Source organism: Manacus candei, unplaced genomic scaffold (assembly GCF_025592945.1).
Source record: "Manacus candei isolate 608988 ecotype Guabito, Panama unplaced genomic scaffold, ASM2559294v1 h1tg000071l, whole genome shotgun sequence".
NCBI lineage: Eukaryota > Metazoa > Chordata > Aves > Passeriformes > Pipridae > Manacus > Manacus candei.
The window spans coordinates 776,829-788,981 of NW_026138119.1; the positions used below are offsets into that span (position 1 = coordinate 776,829).

The following is a 12,153-nucleotide window of genomic DNA, read 5'->3' on the forward strand; positions in this document are numbered from 1 at the left end:
CCACTCTGCCGTCCATGGGCTTGCTTTCCCCTCTTCACCCAGTGCAACAAAGGAAAGAAATATGAGGTAGAAAAACTGATACTTTCCACTCTATTTGAATAACAAGTGAAATCCTAAAAATCCCTCCACTGCATGTTATTACCAAGTGTATCTCCAGGTTTTATAGTGACAGGACTGTGCTATAATTTCTGAGAAAACCTCAGCATAAAGCTCCATAAACCCAACCACTCCTGTAATGTATCACCTTATCTAGTGCACAATCATTTCCACAACTTTTCATGTTAGTATAATTTGTTCAAAAATGGTAATAAATACATCCTTGAAGTCAAATAAGAATCATTGCACAATCTACTGTAACTTGTTCTTACTAGTGACAGTCAATCATGCTCCCAGGATCTCGCATGAAAGAAAATAAGCAAACATTTGGGTGTTCTGTAATTACAAACCTCAGTAAAAGCACACTTCCTTCTTTAATCAACAAATATATGAAAATGTGTTTGAAACAGCCTTTTGAGTGTGCCATCCTGCCTCAAACAGCCACCACGCAAGGGAAGCGCCGATCCCCAGCAACGGGAGCAAACGGTCCCTTTCTGTACTGAGCAAACCAGCCACCAAGGCAATACCCTTTTGCCAGAGGTCTAACCATGGATTAGAAAAACAAACATTCCTGATTAAAGCCAAGAAAAGGAGAAGTCTAAAGAATGCCTAATCTCTTCATCTCCATGAGGCAAGATGGCTGCGGCTCACCACGACTGGAACAAAGTGGATACTGTAAATAGTGTTGATAGATTACCTCTTCTGTAACAATTTTAATTAGACCCAATACTTGATAAAAATATTTCTTTTTAACACACAGCACCAACTCAACACAACCTTCACTAAAAAATCTGATGGATAATATTCCCATTTTAGAGACAGGACAAGTGAGCTCTTGCATTTGCATCCATGACGTGATGGCCGAGCTCCGGGGCTGCTCCAAGGTCACCGCATCCCTGCTCACTAAAGTGCAAGGAAAGTTTCTACCCAAATCAACAGCAGCACCAGTACTCAAACCAGCAATGCCAGGATTTCCTCTCCAGCACCGCCTCCTGCCGAAACAACGCCATCAGGACCTACTGGTACTGGGAAAGTTAAGGTTGGCCTCAGAACATTTTCATTACTTAGTTCTTTTGTTCAACAATCTGAAGCCCCAAATGAGCAGCTGGAGCCCAGCAACACTTCCTTTTGCTGCCTGTGAGAACTGACTTCGCAGTGTCGGGTGATGTTTTGTTCCTCCCAGTATCAAAAAGGTTCACTATGACAACTAAAGTTTTGGGTTATAAATTCCTGATGGGATTCTTTGGGCCGAGCTCTGGGGAGCTGCGGGCGACCAGGGCCATCACGCTTCCCATGAAAACCACACCACGGCCCCTTTGTTGGGGGCTGCGGGCGCCGAGGGCAGGGACGGCGGGCAGGGACCCGCAGCGCACGTGCCAGTTGTCCTGCGCTGACGTGAAAGCCCCTGTGGCTGCGGGGAAACCGCCGTGGTTTGTGTCTCATGTGGTTCATGTTAAAAATTTCCCAACAGTGATAGACTTCAGCTGCCAGGATCAGGGAGAGCATGTGCATCCAGCATGAACAGCCCCCGCACGCAGCTCTCGGGCATTTCTTTATCCTTTTTCCTTTCTTTAAAATAACTATTGGGGCTCATAACAAGCACTGTCACTCCAGCACTGCTCCCCTGATTGACTTTGCGACAACGATCTGTGCAGGAGATGGGCACTCAAACAGCCAACGTTCTGCCACGCTCAGGCAAAGAGGACTAGAGAGGCTTGGGTTGGGTTTGCTCTGGGTTTATTTTTTGATAAATTTATGTTCAAATTCCAGAATTATTTCTCTGATTTTTTTTTAAACAGGACTCTAAAAAGAAAACTAATCACAAAACTGTAGTAAAGCAATTCTGAGGCTGAATGAAAACAACACACACAAAAAATCCCCCCAACCCCCCAAAAAACAGAGGAAAATCTGAACTAGATCAGAACCTCTCATCCTTGAGCCATCCTGGAGTGTCCTGCTACTGCAGAGGTCTCAGCACAGTGATCTTATGTATCATATATGCTCTAATAAATAGGTTCAATGAGTTGAGTTAAGGGCAGAGTTTAACTATTAACTCCAAATTTCCTCGCTCTTATGGCTGTAAGTCAATCCCTTAATGTTACTTTAACACAATTTCTGGCAGTTGAATAAAATCTATGGTCAATATTACAACCCCTTCCTTCCTAAAGGAAGGAAAATACACGTGTGATTTGCATCAGAAACGCTGTGGGTGAGTGGGGGTGACAAATGGTCACAGCCCTATTGGCCAGGAATCCAAGCCTTCCATTTGCCTTCAGCTGGTTGGGCCCTCGTTATCCCAATCCCAAAACCTGCAGAACTGGCACAACTACCTCCACACAGGTACAGTTCTCAGCACAGGAGCTGTGAGCAGGCAGAGAGGTTAGAATACAAAGCTGTAAGATATATCTAAAATAATCCCACAAAAATCAGATGACACAAAGAATTCTAATACTTTCCTTTTGTTAAGATACAGTAACTGAGAATACAATGAAATTCTTCATGTTCAGTATCTCCCATTAGATCAATTAATATTCAGAGAAAGGCTTTAACATGAAGTTTAAATAATCATAGAAGGAGAAAAAGAACCACCAATGTTCTAGAAGCTTCTCTAGACCTTTCAATCAATTTTATTTATATGCAAAACCAAGAGAAACTCAGAAAAAACAAAGCTCCTCCTGATGCTAAAGCTCTCAATTTACTGACAGGCAAATGGCTTCATGCTGCCACTTAATCTCATTTCTTGCATAATGCCCTCTAATTAGCATATCAAAGTGAATTAATACTTCTAGGGCATTAGCAATGGGAAAATCTGCTCCAGGCTTCACAATAGCAGTTAAGCAAGAGCCAAGAAATCCTCAAAAACACCACAAACCACTTTGCATTGCAAAACTGTTCAATTTATTTATCCTCTCTCTCTAAACACTTTTACCGCACACTGTTTTACTACTGTTCACCAAACAAAATGATAATTGCCAAAGTTACCAGCATCTGTAATGCCTGTTTAGAATCTTAATTTAGATTGTGTACTTGAAGCTCTCTAGATGCTTCCATTGACCCCGTCGTACACCACAGACACACTGGAAAACTGTTGTTCTTTTAAAAAATGCTGTCAGGATATTATTATTAAATTCCATTTTCTGCTTACAATAAATGATTAAAAATTAAATAATCTATGACAAAGCCACCTGCTGGACAATGAAGAATGAGAGACTGGCTTAAAATGTTGATGCATTACTGAAGTATAGCAAAAGGGTTTGACCTGTAAACACATGATACAAACGCACCCCCCTTCCAGGTGATGGATTCGTAGGATGCGGGATATTCAGTGATTCACATTGTTACAATCCATATGACTGTGCAACACACACTGAACTGATCATGAACAAAAGAACTGAAACACCTAAGAGAGTATAAAATTAAAGTACATGCATAATGACTTTTACTATATGCTTTTATGCAAAACATGCTATTTTTATCCGATTCCTGACGCAATAAACACGTCTGAGATGTTACAATCAGAGATCAGAGCTTTTCCCCTCTAAAAAATATTTTCAGATTCTACATTCAATCACAGGTCACTTTGCAAAATACAAATTATAATTTATAAACAAGGTCTAAAAACCTCTGAAACTTCATTACCTTAGTGCTCCACATCAGTCTTTAAAAAGAGAAAAAGAACATACAGGAAAAAAAAAACCAACACCCAAACCCTACCCCTCAACCCTCATACTCCCAGCCTCAGCCCAGGAAGGGGCTGGAGCACCAAGGGAAGGCCAGTAACAAAGAGTAGAAGAAAAGCCAGAGTCAGTGGGATTTTCTGCATTTCTGTTTGCAACATGAAGGGGGGAAAAAAGTATAGGAATAACAAAATAAATTACGCTGGATATTTATCTGGTACTTTGAGCCTTCCTGAAGAATGTGCACTCCTGAAAAATATATAGTGTTCAAGGACCAGGCTGCATTACCTTTCCTATTTAAATCCCCGCTTCCTCCCCCGGTCCCGGCAGCACTATGGAGGAGCTCTAATGTCCAGCTGGGCTGCACAATTCATCTGTTTGGCTGATGAACTACTCCAACTCTATAAAACCATGAACTGTAAGAGCTGACAGAAACTTTAATAATTTATATTAAATATTGATGTGAATTATTTACTCCATTCACACTTAAAGCCAGGCATTGCCTACCAGAGAAAAGCAAACGTGACAAAAGGTCAACACGCTGGTGAGAAAAGGCAGGCGGTGTCAGGCATGTGTTATCTGAACCATGCTGATCACCTTGATAAGCGAAGAGCATTAAACATGACTGCTGAGCAAACAAACAAAGCATTCTTCTCAGGGTGTCAATCCCGGCCCTCCGACAGCTCCAGCTAATTCCACTGCCACGCCGGGACCGCAACTCCGCTCGGGGCTCCGCTGCTTTGGGCTCGCTCGCGCACGGATTCACATTCATTCCTGCTGTTCATAAAAATATTCATCGAACCATCATGTGCACGATGTGCAAGGAATTGAAAAACAGCCTAAAATCCGAGGGCAGATCCAAACCGGACTGCTGTGCGCTCCGCTCCGTAATCATTAATACAGCCTTCACCCGGATTTAAATATTGCGTTACATTTGTAACAATTTAGAATGTCTAATTCTGCTTATATTTGTCTACGGTAGACTGCAAATATCATTATATTAATGTTTCACACAAATCAATGTTTAAATTGAAAAAAGACAGCATAATATCCGTATCATACAACTTTTCTATTGAAAGCTGCAGGAACAGACCTTGATAAATGTGTTAAATCCTGTAAAAAAAAAAAAAAAGGGCTGTTTTGCATTCCCTACATGCCATGATAATAATTTATCTCTGAATGCAAAAATTCCTTAACTTACAGCAAGCATCCTAAAATACACCACACGGTAACTCCTATAATTTGATATTTTCAGATAAGCAAGCAAATGTCGAATTCAAAGGTAGATTGGAAGGACATGAAAGATAGCTATAAAATAAAATAAATCACTGCTTCTGGTTAAATTAGTATTGACAGGTAGGGCCAAATTTATCCTCTACAGAGGGCAAAAAAAATTCTCAGGAACCACTGATCCCAGTACTCCAGGTAAAGATGGATTTTTAAATGCAGCAAGGAGCACCAGCGAAGCACTGAAGGTAAGTACAGTCACAGGTTCTGTAAGACTAAATATCACGAATTTCTCTAATGCCCATAATCACCAAATCCCCATTTTCTCAACCAGAGAAGTGCCCTGGTAGAAATCCACCACAGAACTAGGCTGCTGATAATTAATGTGTCGGAAACAGATGACCAAACGACAGTCAAGACACTTTATTCAATTTATTTTTTCCTAGTAAGACATTTATGAAGAAAAGCAATGTCATTGCCATAAGGACAGTGCAAACAACCAAACGTTCTGCTGCACGGCATCATTTGTAATACATCTGCTGGCAATTAAAAAAAAAACATTCAGAAGTACAACCACTGGGTCGGTGACAAACCTTGGTACTGTAGCATGAGAAGGGAAACAAAAGCTAAATAATTTAAGCTGAGCTGGACGCACATAAACACACAGCACTGACTTCCTCAGGTAGTCAGGGCACAGCAGAATATGTATTTAGCAGCTCGAAATAAACGTCAGGACTGCACATAAATATTTTAAGCAGCTAAAGGAAGTAACAATAACATCACAGCTGATATTTAGAAAATAGCCAACACACACACACGCACACACATATATATGTATGCTATCAGTGCCATTTCATTGTTCCATCTGAATCCCCTTGTGTTCCAGCAGGATTGCCAGGATTGTGGGTTATCGTGTATTATTGCGAGTTGTTGTCACTAAATGATAGTTTACAAACACTGAGAAGTTGAAATTTGTGCAGTGCAAGGGCAGAGTGCTGTGACTGGATTTTTACATCCCCGCGGTGCCGACAGGGGTTAACATTTTCCAGCTCTGCCAGAGCCAAGGCAAAGCCAGTGCTGCTCCAAGGAGTCCCCTCGCCGCGGGTTACAGACTCTGCAGCATATTGACAAGGGGCGTTCCTGAGGAGTTGGGCCATGTCATCAATAAGGAGCTTTGCAGCCAGGCAGGGCCCGATGCAGCCCTTTAATCACTGGGACGGCAGTGCACAGCTATTTACAGTTGTAGCAATAAAAATAAAGGTTTTAGCTTACACAGGAACAGCAAGGAATTAACCCCGTGGTTAACGGCACAAGTTGTTTGGTTTTCAGAGCTTTTTTTTTTTCATTGTTTGAAACAAAATTCTGAGTAAGGGGAGAACATTCTTAATGAACATTTTCCTCCTCTCTCTTTAGACATAAAAAATAGTTGCAGCAGCCCGAGCAGCCGAGCAGGCCTTTTGCTTCCCCTGCGGACACCTCCTGCAGTCGAGAAGTTCATTAAGTTTTATGATCTTCCCAAGTCAGTCCTGCTTATAAGCCTCACAAAGGCCACAAATCTGGCAAACCATCATGTATGCCATTAGGCTTTACTAGGAAATGAATGCTATTTAGGGGTGGTGGTGACAGTAAATTCGGGGTTGGTTGGCAGCTATCATTGTTGCTGCTGGACTTAGGGAAATAAATAAATAACTGTATATTTGTACGCAGATACGCACACGGATTCAGACGTTTTTATAAATGTGTGATCCTATCTGTACAAGTGATTTCTAAAGACAAAAACCCAAATCATCTATCAACACAATCCAGGACCTAATAATATGTCGTTCCATTGGGAAATAATTGCAATTCCCTAGGACATTTTAAGACTACCAGAATTAATATATTTTCACTTCTTTCTTCATGAGAATAACCAGGACCACAGGTAGAGCAAGGTCCTAATGGAAGCTTAATCAAATCACCAATCTGAAGGCATTTTAGTCAGTAAAGAAGAGCTATTAAAAAAAACCAAAGGTGCAAATCAGTTTTTGATTCCTCCTGGCGGGAAGTGAGGGGATGGACTGTGACACAGGTATGCAACAGATGTGAGCGTGCACTGCACGGGCAACTTCCCCGCTCCAGTGACAGCCCAGAGATGGGGAAAACAGCAGAGCAGAGTCACCAGACGCTCACCTGCTTATCTTCCTATTTTATTGGAGGGGCTTCGGTAGAACTTTGGCATCATTTTTCTTTGAACTAATTAAAGCCAGGGTGGCAGTTTCTTTACGAACACCATGCTACCTTGTGGTTGCCTCTCAGAATGCACACCACTATTAATAGCTGTAAAGCGCTTAAATGTATTATGCAGCACTTTTGAAAATGTTAAAAATGTTGAAAAAGAAATGTCAGGCTAAATTCAGTAACTCAGTGATCTGCTTTGTACATGGTAAATACCTCACAGGGAGAAAAAATAAAAATCTTCAGCTCCTGACCCTGTGTGAGGCTTTCAGAAATGAGATGCAACCATTAACCCTTGGGGGGAAGTGACAGAGTGGCTCCAACTAAACTGAGGATTCCTCCTCGTGCTCTCTCCTGGCCGGTCTCACAAAGTCCTCACTGACTGCACTGAAAAGTACTAATGTGTAAATAGATACATAATTCAATACAAAAATTACTTAAATAGTGCATGACTTATTTCTGAGCAGACATGACTGCAACTCCACTTTCTGCTAGGCTCCAGCCTCTCTCCTCACCTCTCGGAAGAAGGCAGCAATAAAGCCATCATGGCAATTCCCACACCCAGGTAAACTTTGCTTCTGATCAATTCTGGAAGAATTAAACACCGGCACATGACCCCACTGGAGGCAGGTTTAAGCACTCGGACCACAAGACAATGAGGAGCCCCAGTGGGAGGGGGACACCTCTGCTTTAACTGTATCTCAGACCCTTCCTCGTCCTTCCAGTTCAGAATTGCTTAAGCCATTCCCTACGAAAACAGCTTCCAGAAAGAAAACAGGCTACAATTTATTTTCACATTTTCTTTGCTTTAGCACGCTAAATAAAGCCTCCACAGACATTTCACCTCAACTGTGAGCCCCTGAGTGAAGGTCCCCCTCCGGGAACAGTTTTTGGTGGGGGTGTGGATCCATCTCCATCAATCACCCGGGGCATTAATCCTGTCCCTCCCGCGCTGCCGGCCTGGCAGGAGCGCGCCTTTGGGCAGGCAGAGCCTTCACTCTTTGTTGGTTCCCAGCGATTTCACAAAAGAGATAACTCGCAAACTTGGCTCGACTTCTTGCAGTATAAAGGCAGGATCTCAACTTAGAAGTTATCACTGAAACACCCCGAAAGGTTTCAGATCAGAAAGTCTCTTGTCAGGTTCCCTCTCGCCTGCGAGACCGCGGCGGCCTCACAAGCACCCTGTGCCAGTAATCCCGCTGCTGAAAGGACTCGGGCTTTCCTCGAAGCTCACCTCTGACATGTGGCTGACTACACTTGCCTTTCAAAACACCGAGGCTAAGCCCTCTGCAAATAAAGTGACCGCGGGACCTACGCCTGTCTCCTTAATTGAAATCTGCCTCCTGCAAATGTCTGAACACCGAGGGCAGGCTGCTTTCTGGCTCCGGAGCAGGATGGGCAAAAAAGTTTAGGGAAAGGCAGGAAACAAACACAAGCCAAAGCAGGATGGAAAGGGCTTATGAGCTGATCAAGGCGGAACATAGGTAGGTGGGGAGGGAGGGCAGGAGAGGGATCATTCCCCTTATCCTGGGTAATATAATGCAACATAAAGCAGAATCAATCTTAATATTCACAACACAGTCAATACCCTAGTGCTTAGCTGTCAGCAGGAACTGAAGTGGATCCCCGGTAGCAAAGAAACCTTTGGACATAAAGCAACATAATTCACGGAGAACCGCACGCTCCGGGCTCCACAGCTCAGATTTGCAATGATTTCACATTGGGTTGTGTTCATCCAGTTTTATATTTTCAGTGTGGAATTAAGCAGAATGTGATTGAGGATCACATAGTGCTAAAAAGCCAGGCAATGGTTTTAGTTATATGTGAATAAATGGCTATTTATTTTTAAATCCAGATCATAATGAATGTTTTTCTTATTGTTAAATGTTCTTATTATTCTCAAATGTGATTATTCTCATTATTCTTATTATCATAAAATTCCCTTATTTTCATAATACAAAGCAGTATACTTTGCAAATTTTCTTCTTTAAAAAAAAATAATTCTCTATAAATTCAGCGATGTGAAAAAATTGCAAAAAAATCCCCTAAAATGCCCCTAAGAAAAACACGGGGTTTATTCGTGTCGCGTTAACGTAGAGGAAAAAAATTCTGTTTGTACTTTTGAGACGATTTTTGAGAATTTCGGCGTTTAAAAGCCCGGCGCCCGGGAGGCACCGGAGCCGCGCCGGGCACAGAGCGGGGTCGGGGCCGCCGCGGGGTCGGCTCGGCCCCCCGCCCTCACAGGGCTGCCGGCCCGGGGCTGCAGCCCGCGGTCACACCGCCCTCACAACTCTTTCACACGCTGTCTGGCGCTCAAAAGGCAGCGCGGGCGCCCCGGGGCCGCGGGGGCGGCGAGGGGGGACCCCCCGCGCCATTTCACGGCGCTGCCGCCGCCCCGGAGCGGCCCGGCCGGCGGGTCCCCGGCCCCGCGGGGCTCCCCGCGCCCGGCCCGGCCCGGCCCGGCCCCCGCCCCCGGCAGCGCCGTGAGGGCAGCGCGGCCGCGGCGCTGCCCGGCGGCGGCGGAAGGCGGCAGCGCTAAGATGGCTGCGGCGGCGGCGGCGCGGGCGGCCCGTACCTGTTTTCTCCTTGATCTCGCAGAGGACGCTGAACAGGGCGGGTTTCATCCTGTGGCAGTTCAGGGCGTGTTTCCTTGAAGAGAGCACAGGACAAGCGGTTAACGCCGGGCTCCGGCAACATGGCGCCTTCCCGAGCCCCGCGCTGGGGCCGCGCGCCCCGGCCGGGGGTCCCGGGGCCGCGGGCAGCGAGGGGCGGCCGGGCCCTCCCTCACCCCGCTTCACTTTTAAACCGAATTATCTTGGTGCAAACGCCGCCCTAACCGCGGGGATAAATCACCCCCCACACCTTGTCCCCGTCCTGCGATATTAGAACTGATTTATTAAGGAGGATGGGGGGGAGGGGATGGTGCAGAGTTAACATTGTTTTTGTATTTATTGTGATTTAATACAGCCAGGGTTTGGTTTGGGTTTTATTCACACACACACACCCCTCTCCTGCAGCAGTATCTAGTCAGGTTTATAATTCATCTGCCGCCACTTTGAGACAAGAAAGAAAGAAAGAAAGGGACAAAGTTGTACTTTTAGGGATGGCCGGCCGGGCAGACAGACGGACAGACGGCGGCGCAGAGGCCGGTGTCCACCGGACAGTGTCCAGCGGGAACGGGCAGGGATCAGCCACTGCCTCCCGCGCACCACAGCAACGGCAGAACCATCGCATACTTCTCCATTTATTATATCTAATTTTTTTTAAGGAAAGAAATCATTAAATAGCAACTTTGGCTCTGCCTTGGCTGCTGGTAATTTCTCCTACGGCCCCAAGAAGTTGCTCTTAATTGTGAGACTCCGGGTCTCCGCAGAGGAGCAGGAAGAAGAGAAACAAAAACCACACACACACACCAAAAATAAAACTATAATAATAATAATAATAATAATAATAATTAAAAAAAAGGACAAGGTTTAATTAGACGAAACCAACTTTGCTTGTGCCTCATCCAGGCTTTGGTCAGTGATGGTCATGATCTGATGGAGGATGTCGCCGATGTCCTGCTTCCTGCCGTCGCCGTCGGCCCCTTCGTGTCCGTGGGGAGGCGGCAGGGCCATGCCCCCCTGCACCGAGTGCCCGGCCAGGTTCACGCCGGCCAGAGTCTGCAGCATCCTGGACTGATCGTCCATGGCTCCGGGCCGGGCCGCGCTCCGGGCGGTCACGGCAGCGCCTGCCCCGCTCAGTCCCAGTGCCGCGCTCCCGACCGCGCTCTGCACACACACCACAAAAACAAGGGGGAGAAAAAAAAACCAAACAAAACAATAAAAAAAAAAATGTAGTATTTGTGTTTTGACCGGATCTCAGCTGTTTATTCCACTCTCTTCTCCTTCCCAGGGCAGTAAATCACTCTCTTCTTTAGTTACAATCTTCTTTCATCATCATCATATTGGTGCCTCGGATAAATGAGCTGAGCAGGTTTCTGTGAGGTTTTCCTGGTACAATCTTCCTCCAAAGCTTTTTTTTTTTCCCCTTTTTATTTTTATTGTCGCTTTTTATGTCTTTCCCCACTTGTCCAAAAATCTTCTTTGAAAAAAGGCAAAATTAAAAAAAAAAAATTAAATACAAAATCAAAAAAACTCGCTTTCAAATCCTTCAGAAGTTGAGAGGGTGCAAACAGCAAAACCCACAACAAACCAGCGAACACCCCCACCCCCAAATTGCAACATAAAAAAAAAGCCAAGAAAACACAATCATAGAGGGGAAAAAAAAAATTAATCGCCCTCCCCCCCAAATAACAAACGATCCCAAGTCTGTGCACGGGGGTGAGACAGCAGCAATCAAAAGTTTGAACTTGTGCAAAGAAAAGAGCGGAAATAACGGGGAAAGAACTGTAAAAAAATTAATTACACACTCTCTGCAAAGCAATGTGCAAAAATATCGGCCCGCCGGAATTTATGAGCCCCGCGCCCGGTGCCCGCGCGTGTTTTATGTTGTTTGATGGCCGCTCCGGTGAGGGATTGACAGGCTGCCAACGCCACTCACTCACCGCAGACGTGTCACCCTGTGAAGGAGCCGAGCGGCGCGCGAGAGGGAGCGGAGCGCGGGCCCCGCCCCGCCGGCCCCGCCCCGCCCGGGCCCCGCCCGCCCCGCTCCGCCCGCGCTCCTCCCGCCGGGCCCGGTGGCGCCCGCGCTCCCGCGGCGCGGGGGGGCGGGGCCTCGCGTGGGAGCGACGGCCGCGCTGGCCAACCGCCGCGCGCCAGGGCGGGCGCTGGTGGGACGCCGGCCAATGGGCGCGCGCGGGGCGGTGCCGCGCCCGCCCGCCCCCGGGTAGGCCCCGCCCGCAGCGGAGGAACTTGTGATTGGTCTGTTCGAACGGTCACGGGGCGGGGCTCGCGGCCCGGGCCCGCCCCCGTTGCCATGGTGACGCCGGGCCGGGGCC

The 12,153-nt window shown here is 46.1% G+C and overlaps 1 protein-coding gene across 7 annotated transcripts in view; it reads right to left on the minus strand.

Annotated features, from left to right (window-relative positions):
• Positions 1-11,824, minus strand: part of PBX3 (PBX homeobox 3) — a 104,156-nt gene extending 92,332 nt beyond the window's left edge. The window contains exons 1-3 of one of the 7 annotated variants that reach the window (XM_051807569.1): positions 11,761-11,824; positions 10,707-11,294; positions 9,790-9,863 (exon numbers count right to left, since the gene is read on the minus strand). In XM_051807569.1, the coding sequence (XP_051663529.1) occupies positions 9,790-9,863; positions 10,707-10,903 (271 nt within the window). In that variant the 5' untranslated portion in view covers positions 10,904-11,294; positions 11,761-11,824. Of the gene's footprint in view, positions 1-9,789; positions 9,864-10,706 lie in introns of all 7 variants that reach the window. The other 6 variants (XM_051807570.1, XM_051807572.1, XM_051807571.1 and 3 more) reach the window with 6 other exon arrangements.
• Positions 11,825-12,153: the final 329 nt, after the last annotated feature.